General features: G+C 38.8%; 1 protein-coding gene across 2 annotated transcripts in view; it reads right to left on the bottom strand.

Moving 5' to 3' along the window:
• ZFAND3 (zinc finger, AN1-type domain 3) overlaps positions 1-27,879 on the bottom strand; it is a 277,403-nt gene that overhangs the window by 21,830 nt on the left and 227,694 nt on the right. For both annotated transcript variants that reach the window (XM_004673440.2, XM_012722425.1), the window contains one exon: positions 6,657-6,824. In XM_004673440.2, the coding sequence (XP_004673497.1) occupies positions 6,657-6,824 (168 nt within the window). The remainder of the gene's footprint in view (positions 1-6,656; positions 6,825-27,879) is intronic.

Below are 27,879 nucleotides of genomic sequence, written 5' to 3'. Positions count from 1 at the left end.
AGAAAGAAAGAAAGAAAGAAAGAAAGAAAGAAAGAAAGAAAGAAAGAAAGAAAGAAAGAAAGAAAGAAAGAAAGAAAGAAAGAAAGAAAGAAAGGTCAAACTAGAAGAGCATGCGACAATATTCAAAAATCAATGATTCATTTCTCATTGAAAAACAACCTCAAAACCCTACACTGTAGAATCTCAAATTCCTCTTTCTAGCAGTCTCTCTACCTGACCTCAAGTCACTTTCAGAAAATCAGCTTTATCTAAGCATTCACTTTCTTCACATCTTGAGTTTTACCCTTCCTTTTCTAAAGCCCCAACTATGAATGCCTAGCTATACTTTCAGTTTGAATGATTACCTCCTTCCCCATATTTCTCTAACATACAACTGTATCTTGGTTAAAACTCTTAGAGCAGGCTGCCCTATATGCCAGTTATTTTATAACTATGTTTGCCTACCTTTGAAGTCCCTACTCTGACTGCAGATTAAGATCACCTTGAGAATCCCTGAAATGACTGATTCCAGGACTGAGCAAAGGTGGGGACAAGATTCATCCGTAACATTACTTGTTATGTCAGAGAGTAGGAAATGCTTAAAAGAAAGGGATGGGATGGAGGGGTGATGTCAAAAGAACACAGAAGTCAGTTTGACAGACTTCCACTAGCCAAATCTGGAACAATTTGAGCACCAAAATAATTAAATACAATCATGAATTATACAAATCTGGAACTGTTACTGTTCTGGAACAATTTGAGCAACAAAATAATTAAATACAATAATGAATTATACACTACTAAAGAATATAATAGCCCCTGAGTTCATACCAGTAGAAAATTAATAAATGGGGGAAGAAGGTTCTCACAGAAGAACACTCAGGGCTAAATGGTAAATGGGTTAGATAGAGTTTTGCACCCATTATGCTCAAGATTGGTTCAGGCAAGAATCATCAAAGGATGCTATATCTAGGAAACATATTTGGTGAGAAGCAGATCTTTTACATGGTCATGGAATACTTCACCATAAATTGCTTACTGGTTGCAAGAACAAAAAATCATAAAGTATTTTGTTTTACAGTGGAGAAATTGGACAACATCTTCAGCAGGTCAGTGAATCAAAATTAACATCAGTAATGAGGGTCCAATATACATCTGTGCCTCCCAGTGTAAAACCCTAAAGAGGACATTAAATCACTTATTAATAGTCTGACTAGGAATGCATAATCTGAATATAATCATGAAGAAATAGTAAATCCAAAGCAAGGGAAGTTCAATTTCTTTTTAGACAAGTCGGGAAGGGGGGCGAGTACACTGACATTCAAAAATGTCAACTGCATTAAAAATAAAGGACGGGTATGGAGATCTCCCCTGTTAAAGGACTCTAAAAAGACACTACAACTATGGGCCCTCCCTGGTGGTGAGCCAGTTAAAGCAAAGCATTGGGAAGCTTAAGCCACTTCCACATGAGTTCGATCCTGCCTGTTTTGCTCCACACTCTGTCTCGGGTGGGTTCTCTCACCCTCCCGCATCTCTGGCCTGTGCCCCAGTTCTGTATGAATCAATAAATAAATCTTTTTTTTTTAAATTTATTTATTGATTCATACAGAACTGGGTACAGGCCAGAGATGTGGAGGGTGAGAGGATTCACCAGACACAGAGTGGGGAACAGAACAGGCAGATCGACAAAGTACACTGCTGAGGGGAGCGGCGGGCGGTCAGGAGGTCTGCCACGCCATGTGGTCACCTCCGGGGCAGGCGGGGATCGAACTCATGCGGAAGTGGCTTAAGCTTCTCAGTGCAGTGCTTTAACCCACTGCACCACCAGGGAGGGCCAATAAATAAATCTTTAAAAAAAAAAAAGACACTACAACTAAATGTAGTACTTGATCATGGACTGGATTCTTTAACAGAAGGGGAGAAATGCTTTCATAAAGAACATTATTGAATCAACTGACAAAAATGTAATTTGAATGACAGATTCGATATATAAGTTTTGTATCAGTATGAACTTATTGAAGTTGATAACTGTGATAGGGTTATATAAAATAGTATCCCTATTCTTAGAAAATATTCACTGTGGCCTCCCTGGTGGTGCAAGTTTCAGCACTGTGAAGCTACTGCAACCACAGTAGCATGGGTTTGATCCCTGGCCAGGGAAATGATCCACATGGTGCAACAGGCCTCTCCTGTCTACCTCACTGCTCCCCTCAGCAATGGATTTCAGTAGCTTTGCCTGTTCTGCTCCCCACTGTGTCTCTGGGGAATCCTCTCACACCTACTTACACTTATGGTCTGTATCCCAGCTCTTGTATACATAAATAATCTTTGGAAAAGAAAAAGAAAACATTCACTGAAGTTTATAGGGATAAGAGGTCATCATGCTTGCAACTTATTTCCTACTGATCCAAGTACACTTTCCAAATAAAAGTTAAAAGTAATAACCTGGGGACCTTTTCAGTTTATGTTTAGAATGAGGCCCAGACAAGCTGTTTTCGAAAAGTTTCCCAGGGATTAAGAACTCAAACTAAGGTCCTTAGTCCAACTACATCAACACCATCTGGGAAACACCTGTTAAACATGCCCAGGCCTACTGAACCAGAACATCTGGTGGTGAGAAAGAACCATAGCTTCCATGGGATTCTGATGCTTACTCAAGTTTTAAACCACTAACCAGGACTATGAGCTCCTGCAGTTTATATTCTCAGGTCCCATGTCCCCGCAAAAATCTAGCAAACAGTTTTTGTATAGTCTTATTTCAGAAAATGCTTAGTGATGGCTGCTACGTTCTCCATAAAATCTAGCAAAACAGTTTCTGTACAATCATATCTCAATTAAGTGTTTGTTAAATGTACTTTGACAGTGAATGATGAAACAGAAGTGATCATTAAGGCAGTTGGAAACGATAAACTACTCTAAGGTCCCAGATAAAGCATCACTCTGAGTTTCTAAAGTGAAAATAGTTTATTTTGAAAGCTATAAAGGCAATGAGATTACTCAGGTTAGTAAAAACCCTGTTGTCCCAAAAGGGAACAGCAGATCAGCTTACACTTTGTTAAGTCATTGTCAACTGAAAATATGGGATAACATGAGCACTTAAGACTTGTATTTAAAAATTAATTCTGTGGTTCTGAAAGCAGTGCACTGAGAAAGCCATGTTGGGCACCTCATGCATGGTTTGCTTAGAGAACACAGCACTCATGTGGCAGTAATGTGACCAGATTTGATGAGCATGGCCACACTTCAGGGAAATGTACTCTCGGTGGTATTTGGAGAGAGAAAAGACTTCTGTAATGAGAATGAGCTGGTCAGTTTACCTACTGAGTAGGAAATGAAATAAATACTTTTATTTTTATGCGATTATTTTCTATCTTGAGAATTTAGACTGCAGAATCTACTCCTGGATGCAGGATATCAACCTCGCCTCACCACATGCCTTTTCTACTGGCATCCTGAAAGATTTCACAGGAAAAGGGTGTTACATTGGTATTGTTGATTTAAAGGTTATCTAGTCATAGCCAGGCAGAGAATTCATCTTCAAAATTCACCTCCTTACTGAAAACGCATGGAGTGTCCTGGCAATTAACAATTCCTATCACCTCTAGCTGTACCCTATGTGAGAAGGCTCAGAACTCGCCTTACAAATTGCTCTTTTGAAGATCAAAGGGAAGCTGAATGTGTCTGTGTGTGCTCTCGATGAGACTGTAATTTAATGGAATTTTTAGAGAAGGCTGGCTGGCAGTGTTTGGATGACAGCCCCAGGGCGGAGGATTCAGGGGAGCTTGGCCACTCTTCCCTTTGGAGCGCATTCCCTGTCTTTAATTGGCACCTCATTAGAAATTAATGAAAATGACATCCTCTGTTCTTCCTGCTCTAGGCATCGAATGCTACAAAAAGGCCCATCACAATTCATAACGCATTCAATTTATATAGCGATGGCTCTTAAGCATTATTTATGAGATGTGAATTTCTTGTCAGCAGTTAATAACCTGTACAAGAGTAGAAGGGGAATGGGGAAAAAAGATGGCTGGGGGGAGGGGAAGAGAAGAAATATATATATAATTATAGATATATATAGATACACACACACATACATACATACATACATACATACATACATATAAAGATTTTCTGCAGTAGAGACTGCTTTGTTTGAGATCAAGCCACCTTCCTTTTACTCTTAGTACTAAATGACTATGCACCCAAGCCCTCCCTCCCTCCTTCTAGTCTCAAACCTTTCAGGACAATTAAATGCCTTTTGAACACTCTGTATCATCAAGGAAATAATTACACATACATCTTTTCCTAGAGACACCCAAATGGACAGATAGGAGGAACACAAGAGTTATTTGTCAAAGATCATTCCAAAGGTAGATGTTCCCATTACTGTCCTTTACCTGTTAAAATGTGGTAGTTGACTCAAGTCATTTTTCTGAGTACATAAGTATAATACTTTCTGTTGGCCAGCTTTCTCTAGGAAGGCTAAATATAGACTGCAGGAAGCTCAGGGTTTTCTTCCTCTCAAATCTCTCTATAAGTAGGCCCTCAGAATTGAGCACAAGCCAAAGGATTACTTATTAGATGATTTAAAAAGAATGCACACATCTGTAGCTAACCCAACAGGCACTTAGAAACCCAGCCTCCTGTCCAGGAGGTGAAGACACAGCAGGGTAATCTGCACCTACCAGAGACAGTCCGCTCGGCCTCGCTTAGAAGCACATGAAGTCATCTAACATGTATTTCTGGATTTTTTCAGCTGGGTGCTTAAGACCTTTACAAAATTAGGTGGTTTGCATCAAAGCTGAAGGGTAAACTAAGAGACCTGGTTACAACACCTCTGGATCTCTCAAGAGCTAAATTGTGAAGTCTCACTGCTTGCCTGACACGGAAGGCAGTATTAACCACTGCCAGAGGCTATACAATACATTTGATGGACCAACTGCTTGATCCACTAGGGCAAATCCTGTGTAATACCCAGGATTCAGTTACTTTCAAGAAAGAAACAAGAACATAAGGAGCAGGAAAAGCCAATGTTTCTAATTTAGGAAAAACCATAGGCCTGTGTTCTAAAAGTAACAGGAAAGATGGTCAGGTAGGCTTCACAACACTGGTAACAGAATGAACTGCTGAAACAACGTTCCCCCCACTCCAACTCCCCGGGTTTTTGTGAAAACCAAAGCAAGAATTTACAGACCACAAAAGAACCTGAAATGTAGGTAAGTTGATTGGTCATCAGACTACAAAGTTTCGTTGACTAACCAGAGTATTCCTTTAGTATCTCACCAAGAATTTAAGATTACATAGCAGGGTTGATAGAGATATAGTAAAAGATTCTGGGCTTACCTGAGCTACAGGTAGTTTAGAACTAAAGTTTGAAAACTGCTCACAGCCAGTGCTCACAGCTCTTAAACTCTACCTCTACCTCACTTCTTCACACTTTCACACAGCATTTAATAGTATAATTAAATGCTATCTAAAAAAATAAGTTGTATGGTGACTCCTGGGTTTCCTATGCTAGTCTGCAATTCTGGAACTGAACGTACACTCCAATCTTGTTAAATAACACATACAAATTTCTGCCATGACATGAACAGGAGTTCCAATTTAGTTTTAATCAGAAGCTGGTATTCACTCCTTCCTTTCTTTCTCATTCCCAACAGGGCAGATAATTGAGGGACAGGAGGAACAGGGATAAAGGACTTGGAGTAACTGCCAACTTTATAACTACTGAAAGAACTATCTGTCCCAACTGCCAGAATCAGTACTTACAAGATATTATTTATGGCTGTCCCAGAGGTGAAAGGAGGCTACTAAAGCTCATGCCTAAGGACAAAGTATATAGAGGGTTTTCAGAAGCTAGAGCTAGGTTTCGAATTTTGCTTGATGACAGCCTTGTTCCACAGAACAAGTTTATAATACTGGGCTTTAAAATCAAGGAATAAAAACAAGAACAGGAAAACTGTAAGTCAGCCTAAAATCCCTAGCTACATAATTATGCTCCTATGTGACATGATATATGTGATCAAAGAAAGAGAAAGGGTTGGTCTAAGTTTTGTTCCACTGTGGGTAGGCAAAAAGTTGTTTTTTTTGTTTGTTTGTTTGTTTTTGTTTTTTAATACATCCCTGTGCAGCAATTCTATGACTTGGTGTTATGCTAGCTAATAAGGAAAGGTTACCTGAAAGCTATTTTAAAGGTTTAACTGACAGAGAATTACAGATCAGAGAAAACAACTTGCTAATCCCATTTTTAAAGTAATGGGGCAAGAAATATTTCATTTATTTTACATACATAAGAAACTCATTCAAAATTAACTTGCTGTTGAATTCTATGGTACACATCCCAGCATTTCACTGGTTTTGGTTAATTTCTATGTAAGTCATCGATGAGAAAGACTATTCATTTGGGAAAAGCTGAAAGCAGCAAGCAGTGACAATGGGACTCTAAGGAAATACGTATGTAGCTGATAGGGTGTTTTGCCTTTTTTTTTCTTCCAGATTTAAGGCAGAACAGAGGGTGTTTAAGAGTAGAAAGCTTCTACTCCTGATTTCTTAATCTCCAAACCTATAATTTACCAGAAGGCACTCAGGAGAAAAATGAATTTCAGCCTCTTAGGAAAACTTTGCAAAGCTATGCCAGAGTGTCAAATCGCCATCACGCCACTGCAGGAGATGCTTACCACAACGGCATGATCCCAGCTCCTGCTGCACCAGCTCCAGCTTGGTTTGGCACTGGAAGCATCGGCGTCGACTCTTCTGTTTAGATCGGCTGGTTTCCTCGGACCGTTCGGTATTCTCCAGTAGTCGTGGCCGTTTCACTGGAGAAGCCTCATTCTCAGACTGTGAATCTGACCAAACAATACATATGAGGTCGGGTTAGAGCTTGGCTGGGTATGCACATCTGATTATGCACTGCCAGGCACTCTTCTGACCAGTTACCTTTTCTAGGAATTAGACCTGTGTGAAAACAGAAGTCAGTTCTAATCGGCATGGTTTATTCAACACAAATTATGACAAGCTTGTTCTTTCAGGGTTGACTTCTTACTAGCAAGGCCTGAACTACAAGAAGAGGGGTTGGGGTGAAGAATAACATATCAGTTCTCTATTATTGTTTTAAAAATGGCTGTCTTCGTAAAAAACCAAGATTGAAGTAGAATCCTCTGTTTGTACACCTTTCTTTGGGCCGTATTTACTGCTTATATTGGCTATTTAACTCTTTTTGGACACTTGCTTACCTTCAATTACACTGTAATTCTTTAAAGGAGAGCATGTCTAGTATTTCTTTATACTGTCATGCTTGATTAGTATAATTCCATACCCAATGCCAGTGTTTGATAGGTGACCCATTAATCTTTTGTCATAAGAATTTTCATGTTTATACTAGTAAACACACAAGAATCAGGTTCTATTGAAAATTACTCCAATGTCGGAGTGAAAAACTATGCCTTCTTGCTCATAAGTAGGCTGTGTCACAGTCTCCATCATGGAGTGGTAGAAAGGCAATCATTGGCATTACAATTCTAGGGTTCTTGCCAAACTGGCAGGTGGAGTAGGTGTAGAGGGTGACAGCTTGTATTTTGTATAATCTAAAAAAAAATAATAACTAAAATTCAATAATCAACTTTGTCCAGCTAAAAAGAATTCTTGCCTTCAAAAACAGGGAGAGTATGTGGGGAGTTCTGTGCTCCTAAAAGTGTTTCTACTGCTTACTGAGTATATAACTCTTAAGTTCCAAAGTTCCAAACTACCTCTAGGAGTCTCCTACATGATCCTGAAAATAAATCTGTATTTTACCAGATATCCCTCCCTCCACTAATACCATACTAGTCTCATCCAATCTACTACTCAAGAGATTCTTAACTGGTCACCCTGTTTATCTTCCTCCCCACACTCCTTACAATCTATTTTCCACATAGAAGTCAAGTGATTCTATTAAAAGTCAAGGTAAAATTATTCCACTCTCTTGCTTAAAACCCTCTACCTGCGTAGCTCCTCAGGGGTAAATTCAGATACTTTAGCCCTCAAAAGGCCCTATTTGGTTTGACCCTCCCTCATCTCTCTCATCCCATCTCCCGCTACTCACTCTTTCTTTGCTTCAAGGACTATAATCTCCTAATTGTCTCCTTCACTTGACAGCTTTGGAACTTTCGGTTCCCTGTGGAACACTCTTTACCCAGACCTACCAGAGATTTTATTTTTTTCAAGACTTTTAAGCCACATGTCTCTTCTTCAATGATCACCCTCTCCAGACATCTCTTGTTGCTATCCCTACCATTTTTCCTCCTCTCTTCTGTTGCCTTTTTCATTTTCGATAAGAATTTACTTTTAACATTATCCCTAGTAGCATGTAAATTCCTAGAATTTAAGGAGTTTCACCTGTTTGTTCACTTATGTATCCTCCATGCCTATAACAAATATATCTGAAATTAATGAAATCTTCCAGGCAATGCAGATTTTCTATTTAAAGTGGCTCCAGTGAGCAGTAACAAACTTAGATGTATTTCACTGCAGGCTAGCTGTACCCTGCTCCCCAGCCTCCCTGTGTGTGAGGCGATGCTATATACTTCATTGGCACTGACAGTGAAGATGGGACAGTTTGTACACAGCGCCCCAATCTGTGCACCAACGTACAGAAGGCATAAGCCATTCTTAGCAATTGTAGACTTCATTCTTCATTTCATTTAGGTATTCCAGTCTTACATGACATTTTTTCCCCCAATACAAATGAACTAAACAAGGCTGCTGATGAAAACAATTGAAAGCAAGTTCAGCCTATTTCCCAGGTCTGCTGAGTGAAGCTGTCCAAACCCAGTTGCTGTGATAACTGAGGCAGCCATAGACTTTCTATGCTCCCTCCCTTTTTCTCTACAAGTGAAACAAGCAACAATCTAAATGTAAATCATCACAAAGCAGCCAGGCAAAATGAATTCACTTTGTATAAACCACAGTGCTCTTGGAGGGGGTCCTTTTTTCACAAACCAGCTACAACACTATTTGTATTAATAGGATTAATTAATCCTATTTAGACATAGAATTATTTTTTTGTAACAATAAGAGAAAATTCTACAGTAAAAGTTATAGCCAATAAACTGGTGCTTGCTTTGAGACAAGGTCCTAAAGCTAGAGCACCCTTGTAAGAAATCATCTCTAGTGCTGAAGCATGAGGGGAGTAAGGACAAAGGGCCACACAAAAGAGGAAGTGGTTAAAAACCTTGGCATGATGCCGGCACACCTCTAATGTAATAGGGGACCACTCAAATGTCAACTTACTATTTCATTTATACTAAGAGCTGACAAAATTAAGTTATCTGTAGAAATGCAGAGTTCAGATTCAAAGGTTTTCCTTATAAGTATGTCCCCAACTATCAAACATGCTATTTGCATAGCCCCTGGCTTCATTTCTAATACAACTCTTTGATACCAGGAGAAGAGAATTTAAGGTCAGTGGGAAATGGTACCCATTGTTATTTTCACAGAACCAAGGGTATACTATGTGAAGAAAGTATCTTTGAATATGATTCTCAAGACTGAGAAATAGAATTTATATTTAAAATCATGATCACCACAGGTTATCCCCAAAGTCACAGTGTGACTCCCAAGTCAGGAGGTTTATCTAGACTTGACCTCTCTCAATTACCCTAGTCTGACCAGTCAGCATTTAGTAACAAAACTAGGGAATCAGCTCGTATGGTCTCACGCTGAGGTTTTTCCTTGATCCAGTCAACATTACATGCAAACACACTTATTAAGTTACTTGTTCTACTGGGCAGAAGCTATGGGACATTTCTAAAATAAAGCTATAATAATAATAGCTCTCCTTTGCCATCCTAAAAGAACCTACTCAGCCTTAGTCCACCTTCTAAAAGTCAATGCCTTGGCATCTGTGCTAATCTAAGATCAAAGGCAGCCATGCACAGAAAGGCTAAGCCACAAAAAGCAGTTCTCGATGGTTCTAAACTAATAGAGGACAAGTCTATCAAAATACGTTGTTTTTTAGACATTAAGAAATCTGTAACTTTTAAGTTCTTAAGTATGCCCATTTAACCTCCACTTAGCTGGCAGCGTATTAGATAGAAAGGACTTCATGGGCCCTCTGATGTTTACTATCCAAAGATGGAGTGGAAATAAGCTCCTTAAAACTGTTGACCATCTTCCATACGCTGCCCTCCAGGAAGGTAACTGTGTTATATGTCACTTCTTGCTGAAGCAAACAATTCTTTGGCATTCTTTCACAAGTCAACTTAGTGTTTTAATTAACAGCTAATGAACTAGTGGTCTACAGGATTATCATCATGTGCCATAAGAAATTTACATCTCTTTGCTAATTAGTAAATGAGCCATGGGTGAGTTACATATATAAGAGAAACAGATGTCCAGGGTGGGGTAGTCTAATTACATAAAGATGAACTAAATAATTCAAGTATTAAATTATAAATTTTATGTCAATTTAAAAAGAACTACCAGAAAGAAAAGGTCCAAACCTGATCACACTAACTAAAGGAAACCTCATCTACTGTCCACTGAATTAATTAAACTTTAATAATTTATTCCTTACTCAGAAGCAGCACTCATTATATTAAGCATTTTCAACTTCCTCAACAATGATGAAAAACATTTAACAACATTCTACTTGCATAGTCTGAACTTGAGCCGCAAGCGTTAAACGTGGGGAGAAAGGTGAACAGAAATAACTCTTTAAGTGCAGCTTTAACTGTCAGAGGAAAGAGTCCTTGCAAGGAGCATGCTCATTAACAGCAGGAGGAGCGATAGTGGTAAAGATAGAAACAAACTGTTCCCACTCCAGGAGTTAAGAGTGACTCTAATTAAGGTCCTGCCTAAAAGGCCAACAAAACACATTTTTTCCAGTATGCTTTTTCTTGACAAAACAATCTAACCTGCATACCCATGAAAGAGCTGCCACACTCTCACCACAGGTTCACATTCTGAGTCCTCGCCAGAGCTCAACTCCCTCTGTGTCCAGCAGAGAAAGATATTATATCAGATCTTCTAAATCAAAGGAAGGTCTGATCTTTAAATGAGAAAGGGAAATTTCAGAAAGAGTATTTTACCACCTATCAGCTTCATAGCTTTCAAAGTAATCACTGCCTAATTATGATAAGCAAATATAGTGATTTTGAAAACAATTTCTGAAGGAGAAATTCTAACTGTACATGCAAAAAATGATGCTAAGACTTTCAATTTTGGAACACAGTAAGTTTAACTGGAGTTTGGAGACGATAAACAGAGATACTTCTTTGAAAATTGTTTTGTTTCTGACAGAAATTCACATTTGTTCCTTACTGTCACTGTTTTTGTCATTATTACTCATGTTCGCTCCCCCAAGTTTCCAAGTACGTTGTATCAGGGCCATCAGAATTAAATCCCAATCTCTCTAAATCCCCCATCCCTATGTAGCTGGCAGAGCCCACACACCAGGGCTACAAACCGTGGATGTGGCCTTCTGACACGCTGGGCAGGCTTGAAGGCCCCTGCACAAGCCCACACACAATTCTGAACAGGAGAGTGGGAGAACCAAACAGCAACAAAGAAGGAAGTTTTCTATTTCCTTACCCACACCTTTCCTCACTTCTAAGAAAGAAAGATGAAATTGTTTAATCTCAGGCTCCATGACAGCTTTTGAAGTAGTCAATCAGCTATTTTTTTTAGAACCTATCACAGTCTCTTGACAGATTGACATTTATGATCCCAACAGACTGTGCAAACATCAGTAAGAGCAGTAATTAATGAACCCTCACATATCACTGCTGTCTCTCTCCACCATTTAAAAGGAGCTTAAGCTGTTAAAAACCCCTGTCCATGAAAAGCACCACACTCTCACTGGAAACTCTGACGAAAGTTATTTTTTAAAATCCCTTATACGTTATTATTCTCGGTGTTGCTTCTCATGCTTTGCTTTCCATGTAGGGATTATTAGACTGTCCCTCCCCTGTCATTTTATGGTGTTTGCCATGAAAGACTTCAGGAGAGAAAACTCCCTCACTACCCATTATTTGTTTTTCCCCAGCAGCAGTCCTCTGCCCACCTGTGCCTATGCAGGTGCTTCCTTACACCCACTCTCTCCCTCTGCAGGCCAGCATCCTCTGCCTGCCGGTGTCCTGTACCTGCCGGGTCTTCTCTGCACTGACCTCTCTCAATGGAGGCCACTCTCCTAATGCCACCTGCCTGCAACCATGCAGGTCTCTCTCTCTCTCTGCAAACTTGTCCCTTCCGGGGGCAGCTCTTCCTGCCCGCTTGTGCCTATGCAGGTATCTTTTCCTCTGTTTTTCTAATAAATTTATTCATTAAATATAAAAAAATAATTGTTTCCACTTTGGGATTTCCCCCTCCTTTCTTTTCTTCCTTATGGTTTTAGAACAATTTGGGGATAACATGGCTGTCAAAAGGCTACTGCATGGACAGAAAAAGAAGTTGTCTTTGAAAGAGAATGATTATTAATTTTTTTTTTGCAAATGCTGTTTTCATTTGCTATATAGTTGGACATGAATTTAGCTAGATATAGGTGTAGGGTGCCATTTTTTAGATCATAGCTACTTAAAAGGTCAGTTGTTTTCAACCTGCCAGGCAGTACTATTCCTTACACATTAATCTCTCCTTCACCACAACCCCTACATTATTTTCTCTGGTTCTCTCCTTTGCTATTAGAGATATCTGAGGGTAATCTTTTTTTATTACATCCTCAAGAATGAAAGCAAGCTTCTGATTCTTCATGCCAGAAAGAATACAAGATTAGGAAACCCAGGGACTATCTTGGGAGTAAATCTAAACTTTGGGACCTCTGCTCAGTATGCTCAAAAGACACAAGAAAAACCAGAAATTTCCTTGGGGAAACTACTGACATTTGATTTGGTCATCATAAAAGCAATGCAGAAGCTGCGTATGCAGGGACTTTGAGGGTTGGAAAACTGCTTAAAAGAACAGCAGAACACTTGGAAATCAGGAGTCAATATAACTTGTACCTATTATGGGTAGAGTACCCAAATGTCTCAAAAGTATATTTTAAAAATTGGGATCAGAGTTCTCATCATCTTTCCCTGATATCCACTGGACAGGAAGCTAGAATGTATTTTGGAGTACACCTGGACACCAGAAAAAAAAAAAAAAAACTATGAAATCATCAAAGCATCAAGCAGGAAAGATTAATGGTTGTGAGGAGAACACCTCACCATGATATAAAACAATCTAAAATAGTCATGACAGCAGAGTCCAAGAGTTCTCAGGGAAGGAGCTTTCCCTTAATTTCTCTTTCTTTCTAATCTGCATGTCTTTTATTTCTTTTTCTTGCCTACTGGGCTGCCTAGGCCTTTGAGTACGATGCTGAACAGGAGTGATGAGAAAGTAGACCCTTGCATTATTCCCACTCGTGGGAGAAAACACTTAGCCTTGAACTAAACTTTTATTTGAAAAAATTCTAACATAGAAAAGTTAAAAGAACATAACAAACATCTGTATATATTCTGTTCATATTAAAAAATTGCTAATGATTGGTCACACTGCTTCACTTTTTCCCTCAATATTTATACTTTCTTCCCAAACCATCTGCAAAAGTTACAATCATCAAATGTTTTTACATAATCTCGTAAGAGACTTTTCTTATGACAAACTTTCCACACCATTGTCAGCTGACAATCAAATTATCTTTATTATTCTTAAAGTCATGTCAAAATTATCTTTATTGTTCTCAAATTCTTGTCCAACCAACAGTATGCCCCAAACTCTTCATTCATTACTTTTTCCATCTATTTTTAATGGTATCATTTAATATGTAAGAAAATGAAAAAAAAATTTTTTTGGTGTTCTTTTTTTTTTTAAAGATTTATTTATTTATGCATACAGACTGGGGTACAGGCCAGAGGTGCAGGGGTGGCGAGAGGCTTCACCAGAGACAGAGTGGGGAGCAGAACAGGCAGATGGACGAAGTACACTGCTGAGGGGAGCAGCAGACGGGTCAGGAGAGGTCTGCCACTGCCGGGGCAGGCAGGGATCGAACTCATGTGGAAGTGGCTTTAGCTTCTCAGTGTTGTGCTTTAACCCACTGCGCCACCAGGGAGGGCCAGAAAATGAATTTTTAATTGTACATTTCCTCTCTTTCACATTCAGGACCAGAAATTAAAACTTCCAGCAAGCACCTACCAAATCCACATGGTTGAAGAGTTGGCACAAATAATGGCAGATGAAGAAGGGTGACTACAGTCAATTAGTCCTATTCCCAATGCACCCTAACAAAAGGGGGTAGGAGAATTACAGGTTAAGAGAACCACCAAAGATCACACTATACAACTGACATTTAAACCCAGGCAGTATGGCCTGGAATCTTTGATCTTAACCATATCACTACCCTGTCTCTAACTTGTGAGACTTCAAGACTGCTTCTTCTCTTCCATGAGGGTGTACTTGCAAAGACAAGTTTGTTATCACTTCTTTTATGGACAAAGGCCCAGTTTCCTCTGGGATGAGGTGGAAGAAGGTGGTGGGAGTTGATCTTAGGCCAAGTATGGGATAAGGCTAGTCTTGTGCCAAGTACGGGAACAAAAACAAGGATAGCTCTTAATTCCATTTAGAATCTTCTTATCCAAATATAATGGTGTATCTTCTCTAAAATATCTTTTAAATATAGAGTGACTTCTGTAAGATACCAGTTGGTTAAATTATCCTACTTGTCCTCTGCCCTTAGTGTTCTTATAAGATCTACTTCTTTTATGATTACAACACTTTTTGTAATTTCGATTTTTTCCCATTCTTGCAAAATCTGTGGAATGTAGTATTATAATTTACTTATATAGAATCAGCTTTGTTTTGTCTCTCATATTAGGAGAAATAGAAAGTCTGTCCACAAAAAAATTCTTTACTAGAGCCATAGGGCCAACACGTTGATAGGGGAAATCCCTCACTTTGCTGTCAAGAGATGATTTAACAGTTAATCAGAGGGTCATTACACCCACAGAAACCCATGGATTGGGGCAAAACTGGAATACACTTTGGACATTAGAGACCAAAAGGAACTGTGACAAAGGAGACTCAGAAGAGAGCCACAGTTCACTGAGCAGCAGGTAGGTGAGCAGCAGGTCGATGGAGAGAAGAATCTAGAGACCATAGTCTAGGGATAGCGGATACAGATGACTGGGTTGCTCCCTGAAGAGGGGAGAGCTCAATTTATATAAAGGCACACACTGATTGAGGGAAAATGCATGTGAAGGAGCTGAGGTGAACCACACAAAAGCTGGTTATAGGCAAAAAGAGAAAAGATAGTGTGCTAGACTGAACTTGACCTCCCCAACCCTAGGAACCATTAAAAGTGCATTTGACTGTGTAAAGATGCCAGAGTCTCTGGTTTGGATATCCAGAGAGGATATCCAAACAATTCTGAGTTAGCACTACACATTCCCCCTCAAAGCACATTTGCACCAGCAGGTGAATCTCTCCAGACTCTCCTTCACCCTCTGACTTAGCAATTGCCAAAAGGGTGGTTTTATTACCTACCAAAATCCAGCAAAGGTCAAAAATTAAATCAAATAAAACCACAGCATCACTTGTTGGGACAGTAAAAAGTTGATCACCTCTCTGTGACTGCTACAGATAGTTTTTAAAAACTATGGAGGTTTTTAGGAGCAAATTGGGCAAACAAAGTGATACAGGAGAACTGAGACAGGATAATCAAAAGAATACAACTAAAAGAAACAGCAGATGCAAGTACCAGCTCAACCACTGCAGTGCCTACCTTTTCACTGTGGGCCCACAGTTTCACCCAGGAAGTAGATACCACAGAAAAGACTTGTGCCCTGCCCCAGATTGGGCTTTGGAGCACCTTGCCCTATAGCAGGGATCATCAACAACCTCCTGGTAAGCACTCCTGACTCATACCCTGCCTCCAGCTCCTTGAAAGCATGTCCAACCCCACTCTGGATCTTGTAGGGGCCTAGCTTTTCACAAGTCTCCCTGGGAAGTGCATCCCATTCAGAATTACACCACCAGAGCCTCAGGGGCAAATTAAAGCCTCAGCCCCCAGGGGCCACATAGGGCATCCTTCTGTATCAGGCATCTTCATTAATCCTCTACCCTCCTGACCACCAGACAACACAGGACCCGAGTTAACACTCTGAGGTGAGGCTAGGTCCCAGCAACTCAGTTTCTTGACCCAGGGGACAACCAGCCCTCCTGGGCACCAGAACAAGGCCTGGAAGTGGTCTGGAGGAAGCATTAGCATCATCCCAGTTCCCAACAAGACCTCAGTAGCTATATCCACCATCAAATAAAACAGGCAGAACAGTGAGAAAAGGACTTCATAATAGAAGTCCCAACTACAGCAGCACAAATCCAATGTACACAATGGGGAGGAAAAAAATACAAATGGCCAAGCAAGCCCTCAGAGGAACAATATACCACAAAGAGATAGCAAACCCAAGAACCAAACTACAAAGACCCAGAAGAGCTTTACCTACTAGACAAAGAATTCAAGATGTTCATTATTAAGAAAGCTAAATAATGAGAACAAAACAAATCTTAGAAGAGAAAATGAATAATGCTGTGAGAAACACAACAAGCAGAAAATGAAAACTGAACTGTTAAGCAAGAAAATAGCAGAATTTCAGGCGGAAGCAAAAAAATTCAGGAGAAAGGCATGGAAGCAAAATTAATGAAATGGAAGAATGAATCAGTAATCAAACCAATCACAAGCAAGAAAATTAAAACAGTAATAAAACTCTTCCAAAAAACAAAAGCCCCGGACCAGGTGTGGCTTTACAAATGAGTTCTACCAAAACTTTAAAGGCGAATTAATACCTTTCCTGCTCATATTCTTTCAAGAACTGAGGAAAGGAATTCTTCCAAACATTTTATGAAGCCTAGTCCCAAAACCAAAGACAACACAAAGAAAGAAAACTGCATATTAATCTCCCTAATGAACACAGACACAAAAATTCCTCAACAAAATCTTGGGAAACTAAATCCAACAACATATTAAAATGATTATGTGGGGCTCTCCCTGGTGATGCAACAAGGTTAAGGTGCCGCATCATGATGCTCTCCAAAGGCACTGCAGTATGACTTTGATTTCTGGCCAGGAAGCTGTCCCTCATGGGCATGGCAGACCTCTCCTGGCCTGCCCACTGCTTCCCTCAGCAGTGTATTTCAGTATATCTACCTGTGCTGCTCCTGCTCTCTCTGGTGAATCCTCTCACCCACCACTCCTCTAGCTGTACCCCAGTTCTGTAGGCCTGGATAAATAAATGTTAACAACAACAAAAAAGATTATACACCATGACCAAGTGGGACTTCTAGCACAAGGATAGTCTGACATCTGAAAATCAATGTAAGGCACCACGCATCAACAAAAAAGAAAGAAAAACATTTTGTCAGTAGTAGAGGCCGAGAAAACATTTGGTAAGATTCATCATCTAAAAATGATGAAAACCATTGAGAAACTGGAGATAAATGGAAAACTCTTAACATAGTAAATGCCATATATTTCAAACTCACAGGTAGTACCATTCTTAATGGTGAAAAACTGGAAGCCTTTCCATTACAATCTGATACAAGACTAGTATTTCCACTCTTACCATTATCATTCAACACAGTACAAGAAGTCCTTGCTACAGCAACTAGACAAGAGAAAACAGTAAAAGAAATCCAATTTGGAAAGAAGAAACAAAGATATCATTATTTGTAGGCAATATGATAATATATATAAAGAACTCCAAAGACTCCATAGAAAAACTAATTGAAATAATAAGCCAGTTCTGCAAAATTGGATGACATAAAATCAACACACAACAACTATCTTGTCATTCTATTTATAAAGAACTAGAAGAAGAAATTTAAAAGTCATCCCATTTATAATCTCAACAAAATAATAAATACCTGGGAATAAACCTAACAAAGGAGGTAAGGTCCTTTAAAAGGAAAACTTTAAAATATTGTTAAAAAGACAATAGAAGACACAAAGAAATGGAAATATATACTCTGCTCATCAACTGAATCAACATAGTCAAAACAGCCATTCTACCCCAAATTTGTATATTCAATATAATCTCAGTAAGATTCCAATGGCATTCATCACAGAAGTAGACCAAAGAATACTGAAATTCAGATGGCATCACAACCTAAGTAGCCTATGCTCTTTTGACTAAAAAGGGGGAAAATGGAGGTATCACACTTTCCTACTTTAAACTACATTACAAAGCCATAGTAATTAAAGCAGCATGGCACTGGAACAAACTACAGATGACTAAAGAGCTCAGAAATAAAAGCACACATTTATGGGTTACTCATTTATGACACAGGAATAAAGTATATACACTGGAAAAAGGGAAACCTCTTCAATAAATGGTGCTGGGGAAAATTAGATTGTCACATGAAAAATAATGATATTAGACCACACTCTCAGTCCACACACAAAAATCAACTCAAAGTGGGTAAATACCTTGCATGTAAGATTTGAAACCACAAAATGTATAGAAAAAACATTGCATGACATAAATCTCAGAAAAATATTTGTGTACTCACCTCAAGCAGCAAGGAAAATAAAAGAGAAAATAAACGACTGAGACTTTATCAATCTACAAAGCTTCTGTACAGCAAAAGACATAGTTTCCAAAAAAAAGGGATCCTATCAAATGGGAGAAAACATTTCACACCACACATCTGATAAGGGATAATAGCAAAGATCTACAATGCACTTAGATGCTCACAACCCAATCAAAACTTGAGCAGAAGAGCTAAAAAGGCACTTCTCCAAAGATGACATGAGGTGACCAAGAGACATGAAAACATGCTCATTATCATCAGAGAAATGCAAATCAAAATGAAAATGAGATACCATCGCACACCAGTGAGAATGGCCATATCAAAACAACAACAAAAGAAACCCCGAAATAACAGTGCTGGCAACGGTGTGGGGGAAAAAAGGAAACCTATTACATTGTTGATAGGAATGTAGACATGCCCAGCCCCTGTGTAAAGAACTGTAGAAATTCTTCAAAAAACTAAAATCGGATTTATCATGTGACCCAGCAAAATTCTACTCCTGGTCAGTTATCCAAAAAACCCCACAAAAATGCTAATTAAAAAATGTACTGAGGCCCTCCCTGGTGGCGCAGTGGGTTAAAGCACAGCACTAAGAAGCTTAAGCCACTTCTGCATGAGTTCAATCCCCACCTGCCCCGGAGGAGATCCACATGGCGCGGCAGACCTCTCCTGACCCTCCCGCTGCTCCTCTCAGCAGTGTACTACTTCGATCTGCCTGTTCTGCATCCCACTCTGTCTCTGGTGAATCCTCTCACCTTCCGCATCTCTGGCCTGTACCCCAGTTCTGTACAAATAAATAAATAAATCTTTAAAAAAAAAAAAAAAGGTACTGCACTCCTACATTGATAACTGCACTATCTATGATAGACAAGATATGGAAATCAATCTAAATACCCCAGAACAGATGAATGGACCAAGAAGGCATGGTACATATACATAATGGAATACAATTCAGTGATCAAAAAAGATAAACTCATGCCACTTATGTCAACATGGGTTGAAATGGAAAGAATTATTCTAAGTGAAGTGAACAAGGAGAAAGATAAATACTAGCTGGTTTCACTTATATGTACAATCTTTAGAAACCAAACAAAGCATCAGACAAAGACAAATGTAAGACTGCCACCTGAAAGCAGCCCATAGAACTGATGAGGTACGAGGAGAGGAGAGGAAGGGGAGAGAGTAGGAGGACAGTGGGGAGGAAAGTATAGTGGAGGTAGAGGACTGTAAGTACTTTGGTGCTGGCAAAATTGTGGTGACCACACCTGAGGGGCGAAATCCTGTACTGTGATATAAATAAAACAAAATGTTTAAAATGAGTGAAAAAAATTTAATTTACAGATACTAATGACCTGAAATAAAATTAATGAATAGAAAATGAAGGCTGAAGTTGGAAAAAAAAGATTCAGGGTATAAAAAAATTCATTAGATAAGTTAAACCCAGACACCATTCCCAAATTTATCCAAAAAACCATAGCTACAATCCTGTTTATTAAGTGCCATTCCTATTTCAGTATTTACTTAAAGGCTGTCATTAGGAAATAAATTCTACAGTGGGGTGACCTGTCAATAGACCCTGTCAGAGCAGCAGTACCTTAGTAATTCTTCATCTAGTACTGCCCTAGTATTACTTCCTTGCTTTAGTTCTCCATTAGCAAGGCCTTGTCCTGTATTACCAACTAAATCATATTACTTTTCCACATAGATTTTTCAGTTACATTTAACGGACAAATCACCCTCAAAAGACAATCTTTCCTTTTTATAACCTGCTTGGGTATTTTAGAGCTCAAAAACATAACAATGCATTGATTTTTAAAAATACTACATTCATACCATCAGTAGCACTGTTAAGGTAAACGACAAAACAGAGAGAGAAGCAATATTAAAAAACCCAAGAGAAAGGCATTCTTCTCGAAGCTCTCATGACCAAGTCCCCTAATTTCTGCTCCTTACCCATAAATCATGGCCTATGGTGATGGGTTCTAAGATTCTTACAGTGCTAAAATTGATGTTTAATTCCTCTGTTTTATCTTTTCTAGTATTTCTAGAAAGCTAAAATCTGCCACAATTTATTTAATGTATCCAAAGAATGGGAAATTTGGGAGAATCCATGAAGTATCTATATTGAGATTAATTTTCATATAACTGTTTATAAGACAAGCAATACTGTTTTCTTAGACTGTTCATTTAGATGTTCGATTGTCTAAAACTATGGAATGTCTTCTTACTCTGTAAGTTAATGAAGCTAGAAGTTTTTAAAGTATGTCTTATAATATACAAATATTTTGAGTAGCTGATCAACACATGAAACTATAGCTAATTCTACATTTCACATATCTGGAGAGACCAGAAAGAATGAACAGGTCAAAAGTCTTCACATAATGTTGCAGTCTCATAGTTTTGGTCTCCAAAGCAAGAATAACTTGCCAAGGGGGTTAGCCTAGTCTTTTGGGGGTTTTGCCAGGAAGACAGAAAATAGAAAACCTTTATGGAAAAACACTGAGCATGAGAGTGGGGAATGAATAAATAATGAGATACTAATTCCATTTTTCTGACTTTTTGTTAAAAACATATATATACACACACAAAAAGTCAAATTTTCCATGCAAATCATGCTACCCTTAAGAAGCTTAACTACCCTCCAAGTGGGTGTCTTTAATTTTTCTAATTGTTTTGCCTGTCTGACTTACAATGCAAGCTTCTGGGGCAGGGGCAGAATTGACTATATTTAGTACGCTACTGGTGCTTAACACACAAAAGTAATAATGATGATCATGATGATAATAAGAATATCTCTATAACAGGAGACAAGTTTCTAATGATGATAATCTTGCAATGAGAGATTATCATCCTGTGGGCTGTGCTCCAGGTTTAATGTAAGGAGAAAAATGTTTGAACATTTACATTTTGCAGTTAAAAAAATCAGCTTGAGTGCATAACTAAGTAGATGCTAAAATTAAATAATGGATTTGTTTTCCAAACTATTTGTGTTTCTATTTTATATCAGCTTACTAAGTTCCTCTATCACTTGGTTTTTTTTCACCCAAAATCTAGTCTTTTGACTCATTACCCCCAAAGTTAGTAAAAATCTTTGGGAATATGAAGGCTTATAAATAATACTTTTGTAATTTATTTAAAATCTTTCTAATGTGAGTTTAACTAAACTGAAAGTTAAAACACAATATATATGGCCCTCCCTGGTTGCACAGCGGGTTAAAGAACAGCAGTAAGAAGCTAAAGCCACTTCCACATGCGTTAGATCCCCGCCCGCCCGGAGGTGATCCACAGGGCACGGCAGTCTTCTCCTGACCCGCCTGCTGCTCCCCTCAGCAGTGTACTTCTGTCGATCTGCCTATTCTGCCCCCTACTCTGTCTCTGGTGAATCCTCTCACCGCCCCTGCACCTCTGGTCTGTACCCCAATTCTGTATGGAAAAATAAAAATAGATCTTCAAAAAAAAAAAAAAAAACAATATATGATCACAAAGAATACCCAGAGAAATACCTTGTCCTTTTTTGGGCTCAGAATGAATATATTAGATGTTTCTCACTCAGGGGTTATAATTACTGTTGATGTGAATTCAACCAATTGTGTATAATGTTGAAGAAACTGCCTTAAGAAAATGGTTTATGCACGAAAGGGAAATAACCCCTTCTGTAAAATGAGCTACTGGAAATCAGAGGTAAAGGATTAAAATTACTATTACGAAATTATAATCAGCCTGTATTTAAATTATGGAAGGACCACCTACCTAATATTTTAACCTTATTTCAAATGATTTTACACAATACTCTTCACTGAAAATATTATTTATAAAGCTGTCCATGCTATAGCCACACTAAAAAATAACAAATATTTTCCATGTCAAGTTCCCAATTTTGAAAAGTATAAGAGAATATCCTGATTTTTAAAAATTATACACAGATTTTTACAGTAAGGGCAGTTTACCCAATGGTTAGGGACATAAATAAAACACAGAAACACATTCATAGAGCATGGAGTGGAAGGATGAGGATAGAGAAAATCAATCTGGTAAAACATTAACACTCAGAAAATCGGAATGGGGGTACCTGATAATTCTATACAATTTTCTTGTAACTTTTCTGTCAGTCTGAAATTAAGTTTAAAAAAAAAAAAAAAAACTATATTCCAGAGTATTCAGACTTGGAGGTGGTAGACTAGAGTGCCTGTTGAATTCTTTCCCAGAAATGCTAACACTCTTTAGATCTGATGGGAAAATTTGTGACAAAATGGATATAGCCAGTAATCAACAGTAAGGTCAAAGCTCATGTTTCTCTAAGTTTGTAGTGAAGTTTAACACTTACCTGTAAGTACACTTTAAAGGTGAGTCACAAACTTTCACATTTCCGTCTATTACTTCCAAACCCACTAGGCACCACTGCAACAACCACAGCAAGTGTTGTTTCAGGAGTGATGATGACCAAGAACTTAAAATTTAATTTTAGTCTTCTAGAAATTGATTTATCAATAGGATGCCAAAGGAAAAGAGGATCCGAATCCTTGCCAATTAACTATCAGCTAATGCCAAGCTGAAGACAGACTCTAGCAACTAAGACCTATTCAAATCAGTACTGCACAAGTCCCCTCTCCCAACCCAACATCCTTTGAAAAGTCATCAGGCATATTTAGTAATGCAGTAACATCTTTGGAGAAGAGTTGTCAGCTTTCTCTAGGGGGAAAAAAAAAAGGCAATACCTAGTATAGCATGTCCTCAAATAACATGATTTCTTTATAATGCTGATGAGGAAAAAAGCAATCAGGTTGACTTAGAAGGACAAGACATTACTTGAGGATCTGCTTTCCTTATACAACATTTCTCTTAAAGTCACAAATTCCAAGAACTGATTGATGACTTTAAATGAGGACTAGCATAAAGTTTTCTCAAGTATATTTTGGCCTATATTCAAGGTAAAAATCTCAAGGACTGCTGTTTTCTCTCTCTTTATCCCTTGCAAGAGTAGCTAATGCCAAGAGTAGCAGAAAAATTAACACAATCTGAGCTAGATGCCCTATTATCTTGTTTTTATATATATACATTTTTAATAAGTTTTATGATAGGGTGACTGGATGTGGGAAATGCATAGCATGTAACTAATTCCCCTGTCCATTAAGCTAGTAAAGATGTGGTTTATTTAAAATTCTGAGTTGAGGTTCCGCTATATGGGAATGCTTTCCAAAACATTCCTATACTGGATACTGGTAATGAAACAGAGAATTCAGAATGGCGGGGAGCATAAGGCCAAGTAAGTTTTTACAGCAGAATGTGTGTATGCACTAAAAATAAGTATACCTATTTGGTGGGAGGCTGGTTAACTGAGTCCATAGAATCATTTGGCTATTCAGATAACTAATCATGAAGTCCCCCATGACAAAGATGTTTCTAAGGTTAAACTGTCTGATTTTTAATCATAAGAAAGTGAATTTACTGGATAAAGTACCTCTTATGTTACTGGCTTGGATGCAACAGCCAGTTTTCTTATCAAGATTTTAGCCACAAGAAAACTATTAGCTCTCTGTGGTTCCTAAACCACGATTTGTCCCAGAAAGAGGAATTCTCAATCACAAGTAAAAAAGCTTAGAAATGAACTCAGGAAATAAAGAGTATTATTATTATTATTTTTTGGAAGGCAAGCTTTCAAATCTCTGTAAAAATTACTTTCTACCAATAAATGTAAGTAAAATTTCTTTTAAAAACAAGTTTAAAACAAAGCAAAAGAAAAAGTCAGTTTCATTTTCCGACTTCTAGTGTCCAATTTTCTTAACAAAGGGATGGAGGGCTTTCTGGGCTTCCTGTCATTCAGTTCTCACCTATTCAGATAGGGCTGCAAACTGTTCTCTCCTTTCCCTTGACTTCAGTGACTCCACTTTCTATCCAGGCCTGCATTCTGCAATCTGTTTGGCCCTAAGTTCTTATTACCACTTTTTGATTACATCTTTCTTCAACCAGCCTGAAATATATAGGTTCATACTCACGTTCCCCTTAACACTCAAGTTTTCTTCCCTCTCTTTACATTCAAATTATCAGTGTGGGTGTGTGTGTGGATTTACCAGAGACAGAGTGGGGAGCAGAACAGGCATATCTACAGAAACACACTGCTGAGGGGAGCTGCGGGCACGTGGATCACCTCCGTGGCTGGGAATTGAACTTGTGCTGCAGTGGCTGTGATAGCTTCATAGTAATGTCCTTTAACCCATTCCACCACTAAGAAGAGCCCATTATCAGAAACCTTCTATCCAATTTTCTACCATCTATTGAACATCTATCAGGCACTATGCTAGAATCTTTAAATGCATAATCTCATTCACCTCACAACAGTTCTATGGTTGGCACTACTACCATTCCCTATTTCACAGAAAAGTAAAAGCAAAACTCTTAAAGAGGACCAAAAACATATCCAATTATGCTGGTAAAAGGAGCACCAGGTTGTGAACCTTGTAGTCTTTATCTAGAATCCACATTCTCTGTCACAATCCTCCATTCTCCCCTTCAGGGTCAGAAGGTTTAACTTTGGGTATATTCTTATCCCCTAGAATTCTTAGAACCTTAGCATTCCATTGAGGCTAACAACCCTTTTGTTTTTTTTTTTTTTTATCAATGATTAAATCAGAAACCACAGTCCTGATAACTTTTAACTCTAAAGAACTGAACACATTTTCCTCTGGTCCATCTACAAATTTAAGTGAAATAAAAGTACAAAAATAATATAAGTAACAAATTTACTGGAACAAAAATACTTAACATAAACAACAAGTGGTTTCAAACTCGATACTGAAGAGGTAAAAGCCACAGCAGGTCAATGAAGCCCCCCAAAGAAGCAGGGTAGAAAGCAGGGAGATCCACTGGAACTGTTTGAATACTTGTCCCACCCATGGCAACAGTTCACACTTAATTTAAACCTGGCAAAACTCTGAATGGCTCTTCTCTAAAGAAATAAAATGGCCTGTCTAGTTAAGTGGTTACTATGGCTCCTCACAGAAAAGTTCTGAATATGAGAGCCTCATGACAAACTCTCCACTTCCTCACAACAAATTCTGACAGTTAACACCACTACCCTATTTTAATCCACAAAGAGCCCCAGTATAAATTCCCATTCAAGAAAGAGACATAGTAGGAACAATCCCCACTATCAAATTGTCTTTTTTAAGTTAACAGAAAACCGATTTTCACCGTGCAAATGAGAAAACTAGAAGCATGGAGGGAAAGGTTAAAATAAATAGGAATACTGCCCTCGATGCAATCACAGATAACAGCAAAATGACGAGCACAAGTCTAATCACTAAGCACTCAGAAGATATTACTATGTAGTAATTATTTTATTCACAAACAAGAACTGGTTGCTATGAAAAAGAAACTTTTAGAGAACAAGAAGTAGTTTACTGTGTGATTGTAGAAATATAATGAAAAGGACTGGAAGATGAAGCTAACAGAATCACCCAGAAAACAGAAGAGATGGAGACTATGGGAATGGTGCTATGGAAAATTTAGCAACCTAGCAGGTCCAAAATCTAAACTGCAATTCCCCCAAGGAGAAGAGAATACTGGATTGGGGGAATAATGAAGACATGAAGCATGTCATTAGTCTTCAGGTATCAGGAGGCCAAAGAGTATCCAACATCTTGAATGGGGAGAACAGTGATGATAGTTACTGACACTTCACAAATTCTAGTGATCCAAAGGTAAATACATATACATACACACATATATACTTTAATGTTATTTTCAAATATGCAAGAATCCCAACATTCTTTTCTTAAGGACTTAACTGGAGATTGTAACCCCCTCAAAAAAAAAAAAAAAAAAAGACTGAAGAGAAGAGAAAGCAGTGATGCAAAAAGTGTTGAGTAGGCAGGTTTAAAAAGTATCTAGTCCGGCCTTTTGGTGGCGCAGCAGGTTAAAGCACAGCACTGAGCAGCTTAAGCCACTTCCGCATGAGTTCGATTCCCGCCTGCCCCGGAAGAGATCCACATGGTGAGGCAGACCTCTCCTGGCCCGCCCACCCTTCCCCTCAGCAGTGTACTTTGTGATCTGCATGTTCTGCTCCCTACTCTGTCTCTGCTGAATCCTCTCACCCTCCGCATCTCTGGTTGTACCCCAGTTCTATATGAATAAATAAATAAATCTTAAAAAAAAAAAAAGTATCTAGTTCAGCCCTCCATGGTGGCGCAGCGGGTTAAAGCACTGCACTGAGAAGCTAAAGCCACTAAGCTACTTCTGCATGAGTCTGACTCCCGCCTGTCCCAGACGTGACCACATGGCATGGCAGACCTCTCCTGACCTGCCCACTGCTCCCCTCAGCAGTGTACTTCATCAATCTGCCTGTTCTGCTCCCCACTCTGTCTCTGGTGAAGCCTCTCACTGCCCCTGAGCCTCTGGCCTGTACCCCACTTCTGTATATACAAATAAATAAATCTTTAAAAAAAAAAAAGTATCTAGTCCAGGATTAAAAAGATGTAGTACGGGCCCTCCCTGGTGGCGCAGCGGGTTAAAGCACTGCACTGAGAAGCTAATGCCACCTCTGCATGAGTTCGATTCCCGCCTGTCCCGGAGGTGACCACATGGTGTGGCAGACCTCTCCTGGCCCGCCCGCTGCTCCCCTCAGCAGTGTACTTCCTCGATCTGCCTGTTCTGCTCCCCACTCTGTCTCTGGTGAATCCTCTCACCCTCCGCATCTCTGGCCTGTACCCCAGTTCTGTACGAATAAATAAATCTTTAAAAAAAAAAAAAGCTGTAGTACATATATACAATGGAATATTACTCAGCAACCAAAAAAGAGAAACACATGTCTTTCACAGAAACTTGGATGGAGCTTAAGCCAGAAAGACTCTTTATCTAGGTTGATAATTTTTCCATAGCACCATTCTCATAGTCTCCATCTCTTCTGTTTTCTGGATAAGCCAGAAAGAGAAAGAAAAATACCAGATGGTTTCACTCATAGCAGGAGTATAATGGACCAGGCGAGAAAATAACAATAATAATGAACAGCCATATACCAGAGACATTTTGTGGGAGTGGGGAATGGGATCAAAAATGAGGGGGGTGGGGAGGGAGGTGCACGGGATTATGGTGATGTCACACGGGTGACTTGGTGATGGGAAACCTGCGGGGATTACAATTGAGATGGGGAAAAAAATGTACAAAATGATGTAAAAATAAACTGTTATAAAAAAATAAAATAAAAGTATCCAGTCCAGATTGGCATACAAAGATGGTGGCTTCAGGAAGCCAGTCTCAAGTAAAAGGTTATAAATAAATGCAGAGAAAATGGGGACAAACCAAATGTTTCAAAGGGAGGAGAGGCAATTAAAACTGTCAACAACAACAAAAATATTAAAAAGTTACAGT

Source organism: Condylura cristata, unplaced genomic scaffold, assembly GCF_000260355.1.
Source record: "Condylura cristata isolate star-nosed mole 26May11 unplaced genomic scaffold, ConCri1.0 scaffold00001, whole genome shotgun sequence".
Lineage (NCBI taxonomy): Eukaryota > Metazoa > Chordata > Mammalia > Eulipotyphla > Talpidae > Condylura > Condylura cristata.
This window is presented reverse-complemented; position numbering and strand designations above follow the sequence as displayed.